This window comes from Mustelus asterias, chromosome 17 (genome assembly GCF_964213995.1).
Source record: "Mustelus asterias chromosome 17, sMusAst1.hap1.1, whole genome shotgun sequence".
Taxonomy (NCBI): domain Eukaryota; kingdom Metazoa; phylum Chordata; class Chondrichthyes; order Carcharhiniformes; family Triakidae; genus Mustelus; species Mustelus asterias.
This window is the reverse complement of record NC_135817.1, coordinates 86,535,262-86,552,925: the sequence shown is the minus strand read 5'-3', so window position 1 is coordinate 86,552,925 and position 17,664 is coordinate 86,535,262. Positions and strand designations below refer to the sequence as shown.

The 17,664-nt window shown below is 49.1% G+C and overlaps 1 protein-coding gene across 1 annotated transcript in view; it reads left to right on the top strand.

Annotated features, from left to right (window-relative positions):
* The window catches only part of robo1 (roundabout, axon guidance receptor, homolog 1 (Drosophila)), a 360,349-nt gene that overhangs the window by 243,978 nt on the left and 98,707 nt on the right, over positions 1-17,664 (top strand). Inside the window, exon 4 of the mRNA XM_078233066.1 lies at positions 15,873-15,993. Coding sequence (XP_078089192.1) covers positions 15,873-15,993 — 121 coding nt within the window. The remainder of the gene's footprint in view (positions 1-15,872; positions 15,994-17,664) is intronic.

Below are 17,664 nucleotides of genomic sequence, written 5' to 3'. Positions count from 1 at the left end.
TCACACTGCACCTGTTATCTTTTCTGGCCTGACAAGTTAGATACCAAGCACTGTTGAAGAACACATTGGCAAACAATCTTACATCTGGTGTGGTGAGAAGGAATTGTCGGGTGCTTAAGGGCTGGGTGAAACACAACATTAGTTACGGTGCAGTTCACACCCAGTGCGGTGAATGAAATACTTACTTTTATTTCACACTTAAGTCACTTCTCTTAAAAATGTCCAAAAGCACTTTGACACACAATGAGTTGCTTTGTCATGTGTTGAGATAATTGTTGTCACTGGGGCGAATGTGATACGGTGAAGTCCCACAGACAGAGACAGGAGGAACAACAGTTAATCTAATTTTATTGATGTTGGTTTGATGGATGAGTTAGTGATTGTGGTACACGATTGGGTAATGCAGGGATAGATTCACATCTTCACTTAACGAAAGGATGTCTGAGGGAATATATTTAGCAGCCCAAATCTAACTGAGAGCTTAAAGGAAAAGAAGAAAATTGGGAGGGTTCTGGAACAGGCTGATCATTCTTAACCAGCAGAAGACTTGCAAGAAGAACAGAAGTGGTGAGGGAGGCAGTGGGGCAGAGTGGTATTGTTACTGGCCGAGCAATGCAGGAGCGCAGGCGAATGCTCTGGGAACAAGGATTCAGCTCCCACCAGGTGTCAACTCAATTCATAAATCTGAATAGAAGCTAATCTTGTTAATGGCGACCAGAAATTGATTATCAGGACAAACCTATCTTGTTCACTAACACCATTCAGGGAAGGAAATCTGCCATCCTTACCTGGCCTGGCCTACATGTGACTCCAGACCCACAGTAACGTGGTTGACTCCTAAATGGCCGAGCAAACTGCTCAGTTGTGTCAAAGCTGACAAAATAGAATGAACTGGATGGGCCACACAGTGCTTACCTCAGCCCGGGATACCACAGTGTTGGCCCTGCAAAGTCCTCCTTACTAACATCTGGGGGTTTGTGCCAAACTGAGACAGCTGTCCGACAGACCAGCCAAACAACAGCCTGACACAGTCATATTCATGGAATCATACCTTGCAAATAATGGCCCAGTCACCACCATCGCAATGCCTGAGTATGTCCTGTCCCATCAGCAGGACAGAGCCAGCAGAGGTGGCGGGTGGCACAGTAGTATACAGTTGGCACGGAGTATCCCTGGGAGTCCTCCATATTTGTAGAAACGTTCACAGTCAGTTTTTATGTTCCCTGCTAGCTTACTTTCATACTCTATTTTTCCCTTCTTAATCAATCCCTTGGTCCTCCTTTGCTGAATTTTAAACTGCTCCCAATCCTCGGGCCTATTGCTTTTTCTTGCCAAGTTGAATGCTTCTTCCTTCAATCTGATACTATCTCTAATTTCCCTTGTAAGCCATGGTTTGGCTACAATTCCCTTACCCCTCTTGCACCAAACAAGAATAAACAACTTCTGGAGTTCACCTATTTATTCTTTAAATGCCTGCCATTGCCTATCCACTGGAGTTTCCATCACAGTCCTGACGTGTGTCTTGTAGATGGTGGACAGGCTCTGGGGAGTCAGGAGGTGAGTTACTCGCTGCAGTATTCGTAGCCTCTGACCTGCACTTGTAGCCACTGTGTTAATGTAGTGAGTCCAGTTGAGTTTCTGGTCAATGGCAACCCCACGGATGTTGACAGTGGGGGATTCAGTGATGATTACGCCATTGAATGTTAAGAGACGGTGGTTAGAGTGTCTCTTATTGGTGATGGTCATTGCATGGCATTTGTTTGGCGCGAATGTTATTTGCCACTTGTCATTTACCAATGTTAATCCAGCTCCCTCACACTGTCACTCAGTAACCCCTCTCCCCCCCCAGCACCCTGTGTTACTGACTGTATCTGTACTGATGTTAATCCAGCTCCCTCACACTGCCACTCAGTAACCCCTCTCCCCCAGCACCCTGTGTTAGTGACTGTATCTCTACTGATGTTAATCCAGCTCCCTCACACTGTCACTCAGTAACCCCTCTCCCCCAGCACCCTGTGTTACTGACTGTATCTCTACTGATGTTAATCCAGCTCCCTCACACTGTCACTCAGTAACCCCTCTCCCCCAGCACCCTGTGTTACTGACTGTATCTGTACTGATGTTAATCCAGCTCCCTCACACTGCCACTCAGTAACCCCTCTCCCCCAGCACCCTGTGTTACTGACTGTATCTGTACTGATGTTAATCCAGCTCCCTCACACTGTCACTCAGTAACCCCTCTCCCCCAGCACCCTGTGTTACTGACTGTATCTCTACTGATGTTAATCCAGCTCCCTCACACTGTCACTCACTAACCCCTCTCCCCCCAGTACCCCGTGTTACTGACTGTATCTCTACTGATGTTAATCCAGCTCCCTCACATTGTCACTCAGTAACCCCTCTCCCCCAGCACCCTGTATTACTGACTGTATCTCTACTGATGTTAATCCAGCTCCCTCACATTGTCACTCAGTAACCCCTCTCCCCCAGCACCCTGTGTTACTGACTGTATCTGTACTGATGTTAATCCAGCTCCCTCACACTGTCACTCAGTAACCCCTCTCCTACACAGCGCCCTGTGTTACTGACTGTATCTTTACTGAAGTTAATCCAGCTTCCTCACACTGTCACTCAGTAACCCCTCTCCCCCCAGCACCCTGTGTTACTGACTGTATCTCTACTGATGTTAATCCAGCTCCCTCACACTGTCACTCAGTAACCCCTCTCCCTCAGCACCCTGTGTTACTGACTGTATCTGTACTGATGTTAATCCAGCTCCCTCCCACTGTCACTCAGTAACCCCTCTCCCCCAGCACCCTGTGTTACTGACTGTATCTCTACTGATGTTAATCCAGCTCCCTCACACTGTCACTCACTAACCCCTCTCCCCCCAGTACCCCGTGTTACTGACTGTATCTCTACTGATGTTAATCCAGCTCCCTCACATTGTCACTCAGTAACCCCTCTCCCCCAGCACCCTGTATTACTGACTGTATCTCTACTGATGTTAATCCAGCTCCCTCACATTGTCACTCAGTAACCCCTCTCCCCCAGCACCCTGTGTTACTGACTGTATCTGTACTGATGTTAATCCAGCTCCCTCACACTGTCACTCAGTAACCCCTCTCCTACACAGCGCCCTGTGTTACTGACTGTATCTTTACTGAAGTTAATCCAGCTTCCTCACACTGTCACTCAGTAACCCCTCTCCCCCCAGCACCCTGTGTTACTGACTGTATCTCTACTGATGTTAATCCAGCTCCCTCACACTGTCACTCAGTAACCCCTCTCCCTCAGCACCCTGTGTTACTGACTGTATCTGTACTGATGTTAATCCAGCTCCCTCACACTGTCACTCACTAACCCCTCTCCCCCCAGCGCCCTGTGTTACTGACTGTATCTGTACTGATGTTAACCCAGCTCCCTCACACTGTCACTCAGTAACCCCACTCCCCCCCAGCACCCTGTGTTACTGACTGTATCTCTACTGATGTTAATCCAGCTCCCTCACACTGTCACTCAGTAACCCCACTCCCCCCCAGCACCCTGTGTTAGTGACTGTATCTCTACTGATGTTAATCCAGCTCCCTCACACTGTCACTCAGTAACCCCTCTCCCCCCAGCACCCTGTGTTACTGACTGTATCTCTACTGATATTAATCCAGCTCCCTCACACTGTCACTCAGTAACCCCTCTCCCCCCAGCACCCTGTGTTACTGACTGTATCTGTACTGATGTTAATTCAGCTCCCTCACACTGTCACTCAGTAACCCCTCTCCCCCAGCACCCTGTGTTACTGACTGTATCTGTACTGATGTTAATCCAGCTCCCTCACACTGTCACGCAGTAACCCCTCTCCCTCCAGCGCCCTGTGTTACTGACTGTATCTCTACTGATGTTAATCCAGCTCCCTCACACTGTCATTCAGTAACCCCTCTCCCTCCAGCCCCCTGTGTTACTGACTGTATCTGTACTGATGTTAATCCAGCTCCCTCACACTGTCACTCAGTAACCCCTCTCCCCCCAGCACCCTGTGTTACTGACTGTATCTGTACTGATGTTAATCCAGCTCCCTCACACTGTCACTCAGTAACCCCTCTCCCCCCAGCACCCCGTGTTACTGACTGTATCTCTACTGATGTTAATCCAGCTCCCTCACACTGTCACTCAGTAACCCCTCTCCCTCCAGCCCCCTGTGTTACTGACTGTATCTCTACTGATGTTAATCCAGCTCCCTCACACTGTCACGCAGTAACCCCTCTCCCTCCAGCGCCCTGTGTTACTGACTGTATCTCTACTGATGTTAATCCAGCTCCCTCACACTGTCACTCAGTAACCCCTCTCCCCCCAGCACCCTGTGTTACTGACTGTATCTGTACTGATGTTAATCCAGCTCCCTCACACTGTCACTCAGTAACCCCTCTCCCCCCAGCACCCTGTGTTACTGACTGTATCTGTACTGATGTTAATCCAGCTCCCTCACACTGTCACTCAGTAACCCCTCTCCCTCCAGCCCCCTGTGTTACTGACTGTATCTCTACTGATGTTAATCCAGCTCCCTCACACTGTCACTCAGTAACCCCTCTCCCTCCAGCCCCCTGTGTTACTGACTGTATCTGTACTGATGTTAATCCAGCTCCCTTACACTGTCACTCAGTAACCCCTCTCCCCCCAGTACCCCGTGTTACTGACTGTATCTCGACTGATGTTAATCCAGCTCCCTCACATTGTCACTCAGTAACCCCTCTCCCCCAGCACCCTGTATTACTGACTGTATCTCTACTGATGTTAATCCAGCTCCCTCACACTGTCACTCAGTAACCCCTCTCCTACACAGCGCCCTGTGTTCCTGACTGTATCTCTACTGATGTTAATCCAGCTCCCTCACACTGTCACTCAGTAACCCCTCTCCTACACAGCGCCCTGTGTTACTGACTGTATCTTTACTGAAGTTAATCCAGCTTCCTCACACTGTCACTCAGTAACCCCTCTCCCCCCAGCACCCTGTGTTACTGACTGTATCTCTACTGATGTTAATCCAGCTCCCTCACACTATCACTCAGTAACCCCTCTCCCCCAGCACCCTGTGTTACTGACTGTATCTCTACTGATGTTAATCCAGCTCCCTCACACTGTCACTCAGTAACCCCTCTCCCTCAGCACCCTGTGTTACTGACTGTATCTCTACTGATGTTAATCCAGCTCCCTCACACTGTCACTCAGTAACCCCTCTCCCCCCAGCACCCTGTGTTACTGACTGTATCTCGACTGATGTTAATCCAGCTCCCTCACACTGTCACTCAGTAACCCCACTCCCCCCCAGCACCCTGTGTTACTGACTGTATCTCTACTGATGTTAATCCAGCTCCCTCACACTGTCGCTCAGTAACCCCACTCCCCCCCAGCACCCTGTGTTAGTGACTGTATCTCTACTGATGTTAATCCAGCTCCCTCACACTGTCACTCAGTAACCCCTCTCCCCCCAGCACCCTGTGTTACTGACTGTATCTCTACTGATATTAATCCAGCTCCCTCACACTGTCACTCAGTAACCCCTCTCCCCCCAGCACCCTGTGTTACTGACTGTATCTGTACTGATGTTAATCCAGCTCCCTCACACTGTCACTCAGTAACCCCTCTCCCCCAGCACCCTGTGTTACTGACTGTATCTGTACTGATGTTAACCCAGCTCCCTCACACTGTCACTCAGTAACCCCTCTCCCCCAGTACCCTGTGTTACTGCCTGTATCTCTACTGATGTTAATCCAGCTCCCTCACACTGTCACTCAGTAACCCCTCTCCCCCAGCACCCTGTGTTACTGACTGTATCTGTACTGATGTTAACCCAGCTCCCTCACACTGTCACTCAGTAACCCCTCTCCCCCAGCACCCTGTGTTATTAACTGTATCTCCAGCTTCCTCATGCTTCCAGAAAAGTGTGATCTTCCCTCTAAACATGAATACCCAAAAGGTATAAAGAAATAAGCAAAAGGTTTATTTTAATGTGAGAACAAAATGATTTACCCCCTTCCCCTCCCCCACCTTTCCCCCACAGAAATATTTCCTCTTCAAATAATTATTCAGTATCTTTGAATGTCACAATTGAATCTGCATCAACCACACTCTCAGACAGTGCATTCCAGATCCTAACCACTCGCTGTATAAAAATATGTTTTTTTTCACAAATTGGAGTTAGTTCTTCTGCCAATCATTTTAAATCCCTGCCCTCTCATTCTCAATGCTTGCACCAATGGGAACAGTATCTCCTTATTAGGAAGGCTCATGGTGCGTTAGCCTTCATTGCAAGAGGACTTGAGTACAATAGTATAAAGGCTTGGTGGGACCGCACCTGGAGTACTGTGTGCAATAATAGTCCTCTTACCTTGGGAAGGATATTATCGTCATAGAGCGAGTGCAATGGAATTTCACCAGCCTTTTTCTGGGGACGGCAAGACTGTCTCACGAAGAGAGATTGGGGAAGTCGGGCTGGTATTCTCAAGAGTCTCAAATAAAGAGAAGTGATAGCATTGAACCGTCAAAATAATTAATGGGATAGCGAGGGTAAATACAGGTAAGATGTTTCCCTTCGACAGGGAGTCCAGAACCAGGGGACATAATTTGAAAGTAAGGGGGAAGCCTCTTAGGACCGAGATTAGGAGAATTTTGTTTTAAAGAACAAAGAACAGTACAGCACAGGAATAGGCCCTTCGGCCCTCCAAGCCTGCGCCGATCATGATGCCTGCCTAAATTAAAACCATATGCACTTACGGAGTCCGTATCCTTCCCATCCTATTCATGTATTCATCTGGATGCCCGTTAAATGCCGCTATCGTAACTGCTCCCACCACCTCCCCGGGCAGCGCGTTCCAGACATTCACCACCCTCTGTGTAAAAACTTGCCCCTCACACATCTCCTCTAAACTTTCCCCCACGCACCTTAAACCTATGTCCCCGAGTACTTGACTTTTCTGCCCAAGGAAAGAGTATCTGACTATCCACTCTGTCCATGCCACTCATAATCTTGTAAACCTCTATCAGGTCACCCTTCAACCTCCGTCGTTCCAGTGAGAACAAACCAAGTTTATCCAACCTCTCCTCATAGCTAATACCCTCCAGAGCAGGCAACATCCTGGTAAACCTCTTCTGTACCCCTTCCAAAGCATCTACATCCTTAGGGTAGTGTGGCAACCAGAATTGAACACTATATTCCAAATGAGGCCTAACTAAGGTTCTGTACAGCGGCAGCACGACTCTACTCAGCGGGTTGTGAATCTTTGGAATTCTCTACCCCAGAGGGCTGTGGAAGCTCAGTCACTGAGTATGTTTAAGCAGAGAATGATAGATTTCTAAAGGCCAATGATGTGAAGGGATTTGAGGAGAGTGTGGGGGAAGACATTGAACTGGATGATCAGCTATGATCGTATTGGATGGCAGAACAAGCTTGATGGGCTGAATGGCCTACTCCTGCTCCTATGTTCCTATCCACTACCCTGTCCAGGGCCCTCTTGATTTTGAAATCCTCTATCGAATCTCCTCTCAGCTTTCTGTTCTCCAAACGGAACAGCCCCAGTTTCTCCAATCTGCACCGAAACTGGAGTTCCACGTCTCTGGCATAATACTTGTGAATTTATTCTGCACCCTTTCTAAGGCCTTCAACATTCTCCACAAGTGCAGTGCCTAGAACTGGACACAATAATCCAATTGAGGCCAAACCATTGTTTTATACAGACCAATCACAGCTGCTTCTGTACTCGAGACTCCCCAAAGATAGGGGAGTCTAAAATTAGAGGGTATAGGTTTAAGGGGAGAGATACAAAAGGGTCCAGAGGGGCAATTTTTTCACACAGAGGATGGTGAGTGTCTGGAACAAGTTGCCAGAGGTAATAGTAGAGGCGGGTACAATTTTGTCTTTTTAAAAAGTATTGACACAGTTACATAGGTACGATGGGTATAGAGGGATATGGGCCAAATGCGGGCAATTGGGACCAGTTTAGGGGTTTAAAATAATGGGCAGCATGGACAAGTTGGGCCGAAGGGCCTGTTTCCATGCTGTAAACCTCTATGACTCTAACTGTATTTATAAAGCTAAGGATTCTCTTTGTCTTTTTAATCACATTATCAACCTGTCCTTCCTTCCTCTTTCAACAATACTCCCGGCTCCCGCTGTTCCTGTACCCCTATTCCAATTCAACAATACTCCCGGCTCCCGCTGCTCCTGTACCCCTATTCGAATTTTACCTTGATTTTATATTGCATTTCCTCATTCTTCAAACAAAAATGTCACTTGCCACTTAGCCGCCCATTCCACGAACCTGTCTGTGTCTCCTTGAAGTCTATCACTATCCTCCTCACGTTCACAAAACTTCCAAGTTTCACACCATCCGCACAGTCTGAATTAGCTCATTAATATCTTATAAAGAAAATGAGGGGTCCAGACAGCGACCCCTGGGGAACCCCACATTCCTCCAGTCAGTAAAAGAACTGTTCCCCACTATGCTGAGACTCAGCTAACTTCAGATCCATGTTGTCACTTGTCCATTTTATTCCATGGGCTTTGCCTTTGCAGACACGCGTGCAACATGGCACTTTACCGAGTGCCTGTCTATCGCATCAAACACATTGCCCTAATAAAAACAAAAGAATTAGGAGCAGGAGTCGGCCATTCAGCCCCTCGAGCCTACTCTGTCATTTAATATGATCATGGCTGATCTCATCTTGGCCTCAACTCCATTTTCCTGCCCATTCTCCATAGCCCTCCAAACCCTGACTCATCAAAAATCTGTCCATCTCTTCCTTAAATTTACTCCAAGTCCCGGCATCCACCGCACTCTGGGGTAGTGAATTCCACAGATTCAGGACCTTTTGAGGGAAGTGATTCCTCCTCATCTCCGTTTTAAATCGGCCACCCCTTATCCTAAAACTATGACCTCTTGTTCTAGATTGGCCTCCAAGAGGAAACATCCTCTCCATGTCTACTTCGTCAATCCTCCCTTATCATCTTTAGTTAGTTGACACAACTTGCTCATCCAATAACTCCGTTTACACTTCCAACTGCCTCGGGAAAGCAGCCAGCATAATTAAGGACCCCACGCACCCCGGACATTCTCTCTTCCAACTTCTTCCGTCGGGAAAAAGATACAGAAGTCTGAGGTCACGTACCAACCGACTCAAGAACAGCTTCTTCCCTGCTGCTGTCAGACTTCTCATAGAATCATACAGAACAGCAGGAGGTCATTCAGCCCATTGAGTCTGCACTGACCACAATCCCACCCACGCCCTATCCCCATAACCCCATGCATTTACTCCAGCTAGTCCCCATGACACTAAGGGGCAATTTAGCATGGCCAATCAACCTAACCCGCACATCTTTGGAGTGTGGGAGGAAACCGGAGCACCCGGAGGAAACCCACACAGACATGGGGAGAACATGCAAACTCCACACAGACAGTAACCCAAGACCGGAATTGAACCCGGGTCCCTGGTGCTGTGAGGCAGCAGTGCCACAGTGCCGCCCTGGATGGACCTTGAATGGATATTAAGTTGATCTTTCTCTACACCCTTGCTATGACCGTAACACTACATTCTGCACCCTCTCCTTTCCTTCTCCCCTATATACTCTATGAACCCTATGTTTTGTCTGTGCAAGAAACAATACTTTTCACTGCAACCCAGTGATAATAACAAATCAAATCAAATCAAAAGATGCTGGATAAACGCAGCAGGTCTGGCAGCCTCTGTGGAGAGAGAAACGTGAGCTGGATGACTATCACATTGGACTCAAACCGTTAACTCTGTTTCTCTCTCCGCAGATGCTGCCAGACCTGCTGAGTGTTTCCAGCATTTTCCGGTTTAATTTAGATCCGCAGCATTTTGCTGGCTTTTGCTGCTGAACCTGGCTCGATATGGAGGAGCCTGTTGTAAATGGCCCTTGTACCGAAGCTGCGAAAAGCACATGCGGCGTTGCGGTGTCCTCTGCTTGCAACAGCTTGTGATAAATTGCAAAACAAATCTTGAGAAAAACGCAAGGTTGATGAGGGCTGGTTCGCTTGGGTTGAAAGCAGCAAATGAAGCTTCATAATGCGGAGAGAAAACCTGGCCTTTCGTCGAATCCCTACCTGTCAAGGAATCTGACTGCTTTACATCTATCTGCACAGTTAGGGTGGAAAGGGGTCCTCGCTATCAGTCACACATAACGTGCATGCTAGCAAGTAGCTAATGAGTCTCCCTGTTCTAGCTAAGCCAGCAGAGAACTAATCATCTGTATTCATTGATCACAGGACAAGTGAGAAAATAATTGGTGTTTCACGAGGCTGGGGGGGGGGGGGGGGGGGGGGGGGGGGGGCGGGGGGGGGGGGGGGGGAGGTGAATGCCCGTTATTTCTGAGAAAGGAGAAGGACTTCTCGGAGAAAGCAACTTTTGACCCGTGTCTCGCCCTCAGGACCAGGCAGCTAGATAATGGTCTGCAGTCAGTTTAGTTTAGGCTGCTTCCAATTAGCAGGGAAAGTGATGATAATCTCTGGTGTGACTGGTTCCTCACTTGTTTAATTGATTTAATTTAATTTAATTTCCACCACAAGGGCGACCTGGTCTGGAGGTTTCATTTATGACGCTGAAAGCAAAGAACAAAGAAAATTACAGCACAGGAGCAGGCCCTTCGGCCCTCCAAGCCTGCACCGACCATGCTGCCTGACTGAACTAAAACCCCCTACCGTTCCAGGGACCATATCCCTCTATTCCCATCCTATTCATGTATTTGTCAAGGCGCCCCTTAAAAGTCACTATCGTATCTGCTTCCACTACCTCCCCCGCAGCGAGTTCCAGGCATCCACCACCCTCTGTGTAAAAACTCTGTCTCGTACATCTCCTTTAAACCTTGCCCCTCGCACCATAAATCTGTGCCCCCTAGTAATTGACTCTTCCACCCTGGGAAAAAGAACCAAGAGTTTGTTGTTGCTGAACTTGCACACTCTGCAGTTTATTTAAGAGCTGGAAAAAGTAATTATATGATCAGATTATCTCCCCATGTCGATCAATCCCACCCACCCACCATCTCCCCATGTCACTCTATCCCCTCCCATCCACCATCTCCCCATGTCACTCTATCCCCTCCCACTCACCATCTCCCCAGGTCGCTCTATCCCACTCACCATCTCCCCGTGTCGCTCTATCCCACCCACCCACCATCTCCCTGTGTCACTATCCCACCCACCCACCATCTCCCCATGTCGCTCTATCCCACCCACCCACCATCTCCCCATGTCACTCTATCCCACTCACCATCTCCCCGTGTCGCTCTATCCCACCCACCATCTCCCCATGTCACTCTATCCCACCCACCATCTCCCCATGTCACTCTATCCCACCCACCATCTCCCCATGTCACTCTATCCCACCCACCATCTCCCCATGTCACTCTATCCCACCCACCATCTCCCCGTGTCGCTCTATCCCACCCACCATCTCCCCATGTCACTCTATCCCACCCACCATCTCCCCATGTCACTCTATCCCACCCACCATCTCCCCATGTCACTCTATCCCACCCACCATCTCCCCATGTCACTCTATCCCACCCACCCACCATCTCCCCGTGTCGCTCTATCCCACTCACCATCTCCCCATGTCACTCTATCCCACCCACCCACCATCTCCCCATGTCACTCTATCCCACCCACCCACCATCTCCCCGTGTCGCTCTATCCCACCCACCATCTCCCCATGTCACTCTATCCCACCCACCCATCATCTCCCCATGTCACTCTATCCCACCCACCATCTCCCCATGTCGCTCTATGCCACTTACTCACCTTCTTCCCCATATCCCACTTCTCACTGTATCCATTTTCTTGACATTTTAACCAAGCCTCTCTCGCCTGTAGTTATGAAAGATCCCACAGGCACTATATTGAAGAGGAATTGGGAAGTTGTTCCCCTATGCTGAGATCAATGTCTATCCCTCAGCCAATGTCATGTTGCTGTTTGTGGGACTTTACTGTGTCATAATTGGTTGCCCCTAAGTTATGGTAGTGATTTCAAAAGTATTCCCTGGCTATCAGATGTCTTTGTTCTCACTGGAACGCTCGAGGTTGAGGGGCAACCTGATAGCAGTCTACAAGATTGAGGGGCTCGGACAGAGTGGATAGTCAGAAGCTTTTTCCCAGGGTGGAAGAATCAATTACTAGGGGACGTAGGCTTAAGGTGCGAGGGGCAAGGTTTAAAGGAAATATACGAGGCAAGTTTTTTACACAGAGGGTGGTGGGTGCCTGAAACTCGCTGCCGGGGGAGGTAGTGGAAGCAGATATGATAGTGACTTTTAAGGGGCATCTGGACAAATACATGAATAGGATGGAATGGAGGGATATGGTCCCCGGAGGGTAGGGGGTTTTAGTTCAGTCAGGCAGCATGGTCGGTGCAGGCATGGAGGGCCAAAGGGCCTGTTCCTGTGCTGTAATTTTCTGTGTTCTTTGTCCTGAGACATCCTGAGGCTGTGAATGGCGCTATATAAATATACATTTTTCCCTTCTGTAGGATTTGAACAATGATCTAGGGAACTCCCACTGGCTCCTGGTCAGGCAACACCCCACACCTTGGTTTGAAAATTCTTATCTTTGTTTTCAAATCGTTCCAGGACCTCATGCTTCCCTCACTCTGTAACTGTCTCTAACCCCAAAACCCTTGGACACCTCAGTGCTCCTTCAAATCAGACCTTCTGAAAGGTAATATTTCCTGGGATGTGGGGTCACTGGGGGTAAAGCCAGTATTTAAAGAACAAAGAACAGTACAGCACAGGAAACAGGCCCTTCGGCCCTCCAAGCCTGTGCCGCTCCTTGGTCCAACGAGACCAATCGTTTGTATCCCTCCATTCCCAGGCTGCTCATGTGACTATCCAGGTAAGTCTTAAACGATGTCAGCGTGCCTGCCTCCACCACCCTACTTTGCAGCGCATTCCAGGCCCCCACCACCCTCTGTGTAAAAAACATCCCTCTAATATCTGAGTTATATTTCGCCCCTCTCACCTTGAGCCCGTGACCCCTCGTGAACGTCACTTCTGATCTGGGAAAAAGCTTCCCACTGTTCACCCTATCTATCACCTTCATAATCTTGTACACCTCTATTAGATCTCCCCTCATTCTCCGTCTTTCCAGGGAGAACAACCCCAGTTTACCCAATCTCTCCTCATAGCTAAGACCCTCCATACCAGGCAACATCCTGGTAAACCTTCTCTGCACTCTCTCTCTAACACCTCCACGTCCTTCTGGTAGTGCGGCGACCAGAACTGGACGCAGTACTCCAAATGTGGCCTAACCAGCGTTCTATACAACTGCATCATCAGACTCCAGCTTTTATACTCTATACCCCGTCCTATAAAGGCAAGCATACCATATGCCTTCTTCACCACCTTCTCCACCTGTGTGGAGAATTTATTGTCCATCCCTAATTGCTCTTGAACTGAATGGCTTGCCAGGCCAGTTCAGAGGGGCATTTCAGAGTCGACCACTTTGCTGTGGGTCTGGAGTCACATGTAGACCAGACCAGGTAAGAGCGACAGAATCATAGAATCCCTACAATGCAGAAGGAGGCCATTCAGCCCATCGAGTCTGCACAGATTCTCCGACGGAGCAATCTATCCAGGCCCTATCCCCGTAACCCCACATATTTATCTGCTTATCCCCTAATCTACACATCTTGGAACACTAAGGGGCAAATTTAGCATGGCCAATCAACCTAACCTGCACATCTTTGGACCAGCTGGATTTACAGCAATCAAGGATGCATGGTCACGGTTAATAAGACCAGTTTTCAATTCCAAATTTTATTAATTGCATTCAAGATCGTCCAGCTGCCGGGATGGGATTTGAACCCATGTCCTCAGAAAGTCAGCCTGAGTCTCTTGATTGCTAGCCCAGTGACATTGCCACTTGCGCCACCCTCTTCCTCACCACCATGTCCATCTCTGATTGTAATCACTCCACAAGGTATGGGTGTAATATAAATGACTTGGGTCAAGGGCGCACACTCAAAACGGTCGGTGCCCCATTACGGTCGCAGCAGAGAATATGTGAACACATAATAAAGCCGGTCGCCACCCCCACCTCCCTCCCCCACCCCCACCTCCCTCCCCCACCTCCACCTCCCTCCCCCACCCCCACCTCCCTCCCCCACCCATCTATTCATACATAATCAGGGAAATTGGTTCGTCGGGAAAGGTTTCAGGCGGCAACTGTGTTCAGGAAAAGAGGACTGTGTTCAGAGAATTCGATTCCCTTTGAAGGGCTGAGGAAAGTTTATCTATTTAATGAAGATTGTGCTGTTTCAATAGAGGTTGCCTGGACTCTCGCTAAGAGCCTGCCTGTTCAATTAAGCTCTCTTTGCCGAACTATTTCACACGCCGGGACGGCACTGAGGCCGAGAGAGACAGATGCAGTTTCCTGATTACATTGTGAATCCTAATGACACAAAACTCCCCGAGTTTAGTTCCTGCTGCCGCACGCTGCAATCTTGCTGTCTGCAGCTGGGGCAAGTGACAGACTGAAAGGGAGTTTTCTCTTTCCAATCTGAGCACTCCTGAACCTCCCTCAGCTCAACAATAACCCCAACAGCAGCAACAATTTACATCGTTTGCAGGACTGTTTCGCAAGATACAAAAGTCTGAGGTCACGTACCAACCGACTCAAGAACAGCTTCTTCCCTCCTGCCGTCAGACTTTTGAATGGACCGACCTTCCATTAAGTTGATCTTTCTCTACATCCTCGCTATGACTGTAACACTACATTCTGCACTCTCTCCTTTCCTTCTCTATGAACGGTATGCTTTGTCTGTATAGCGCGCAAGAAACAATACTTTCCACTGTATGTTAATACACGTGACAATAATAAATCAAATCAACTCAAATCACATCAATGTCCATACAATGCCTCCGAGCCAAGTCTGTGATTGGAGACAAAGTATCATTAGAAAGATGGGTTAGAATCATAGAATCCCTACAGTGCAGAAAGAGGCCATTCGGCCCATCGAGTCTGTACTGACCACAATCCCACCCAGGCCCTATTCCCATAACCCTCATTTACCCCGCTAATCCCCCCGACACTCAGGAGCAATTTAGCATGGCCACTCGTCCTAACCCACACATCTTTGGACTCTGGGAGGAAACTGGAGCACCCGGAGGAAACCCACGCTGACACGGGGAGAATGTGCAAACTCCACACAGACAGCGACCTGAGGAGAGGCAGGCTCAGAACGATGGCTTAAATTTATTAATGGCGTTTTTTTAAAAGGTTAAGTCTTATTTATTAGTGTCACAAGTAGGCTTACTTAGCACTGCAATGAAGTTACTGTGAAAGTCCCCTCGCAGTCACACCCCGGCGCCTGTTCAGGTCAATGCACCCTAACCAACACGTCTTTCAGACTGTGGGAGGAAACCGGAGCACCCGGAGGAAACCCACGCAGACACGGGGAGAATGTGCAAACTCCACACAGACAGTGACCCAAGCCGGGAATCGAACCCGGGTACCTGGCCTTGTGAGGCAGCAGTGCTAACCACTGTGCCGCCCCTGAGGTCTGGCCTACATGTGACTCCAGACCCACTGCAATGTGGGTGATTCTTAACCACCCCCTGAAATGGCCGAGCAAATCACTCAGTTCAAGGCCAATTAGAGATGGGCAACAAACGTTGGCCTTGCCCACATCTCATGAATGAACAATTGAAAAGAACCCCCAAAGCTCCCTTGATTCCCCTACCCAAAACCCAAGCTCTGCTTGCTCCTCCAACCTCCCAGCTATACCCCTCTTCCCTAAACCACCCAGCCCTGTCCCACCCCCATTCTGATCCAGACAGTGAGCTGACATTCTGATATCTGTGTTGAACCCGGCAGATTCGGGGAGGAAAGCTGATGATCACCAACACGCGGAAAAGCGATGCGGGGAAGTACGTCTGTGTGGGCACCAACATGGTGGGCGAGCGGGACAGTGAAGTGGGCGAGCTGACAGTTCTGGGTGAGTACGAGTGTCACAGAGTGATGGGCAATCCTGGGCGAGGCGACCAGTCCCGGTGGCGAATAGTCCCAACCCACAGAGTGGTATCCAAATACCCGGAGACAGCACCTCCGAAGAGAAGGTGGAGAGACAGGAGGTAGGAAATAGTGGATGATCAAGTTGCTTTAGAATCATAGAATCCTGCGGTGCAAAAGGAGGCCATTCGGCCCATCGAGTCTGCAGTGATCACAATCCCACGCAGGCATACATTTACCCGAGCTAGTCCCCCAATCCATCAAACCCACACATCTTTGGACTGTGGGAGGAAACCTGGTTTGGTTTGGTTTGGAGGGTAGGTCTTATGAGGAAAGGTTGAGGGAGCTAGGGCTGTTCTCTCTGGAGCGGAGGAGGTTGAGGGGAGACTTAATAGAGGTTTATAAAATGATGAAGGGGATAGATAGAGTGAACGTTCAAAGACTATTTCCTCAGGTTGATGGAGCTATTACAAGGGAGCATAGCTATAGGTTTCATGGTGGGAGATATAGGAAGGATATCTGAGGTAGGTTCTTTACTCAGAGAGTGGTTGGGGTGTGGAATGGACTGCCTGCAGTGATAGTGGAGTCAGACACTTTAGGAACATTTAAGCGGTTATTGGATAGGCACATGGAGCACACCAGGATGATAGGGAGTGGGATAGCTTGATCTTGGTTTCAGATAAAGTTCGGCACAACATCGTGGGCCGAAGGGCCTGTTCTGTGCTGTACTGTTCTATGTTCTAAACCGGAGCACCCGGAGGAAACCCACGCAGACACGGGGAGAACGTGCAGACTCCGCACAGACAGTGACCCAAGCTGGGAGTCGAACCCGGGTCCCTGGCGCAGTGAGGCAGCAGTGCTAACCACCGTGCCACCATGCCGCCCGGAGAAAGTGTTGGAGAAAGTTGTGCGCGAGGAATGTTATCACTTTCTATCCCAGTCATAGAACCCCTCGAGGCAAGCGAGTTAGTTCCACCTTCCTGTTCCTCTCCCTCATTGATCACCACACGAATACTGACATTCAGGTAAACTCATCGACCCTGAAAGGTTCACTCTCACTTTCTCCGATTACACTGCCTGCCTCACCTGCTGAATATTTGCAGCATTCAGTTTTGGGTTTGCAATAATTAATTGTTGAGACTTTAACATAATATCTCTCATTGCCCCTTCAGAAGGTGGTGGTGAGCTGCCTTCTTGAACCGCTGCAGTCCATGAGGTGTAGGTACACCCACAGTGCTGTTAGGGTGGGAGTTCCAGGATCCTCCAGTGACTGCAAAGGATTGGCGATATATTTCCAAGTCAGCATGGTGTGGAGGGGAACTTGCAAGTGGTGGTGTTCCCATGTGTCTGCTGCTCTTATCCTTTTTGATATCGCATGAGGCTGCATAGAATCCCTACAGCGCAGAAGGAGGCCATTCAGCCCATCAGATCTGCAACGACTCCCTGACAGGGTACCTTACACAGCCCCTCTCCCCCGCCCTGTCCCCATAACCCCACACATTTACCATGGCTAATCCATTGAACCAATTTATCTTTGGACATCTAAGGGGCAATTTCGCATGGCCAATCCACCTAACCTTTGGAGTGTGGGAGGAAACCGGAGCACCCGGAGGAAACCCACGCAGACATGGGGAGAATGTGCAAAGTCCACACAGAC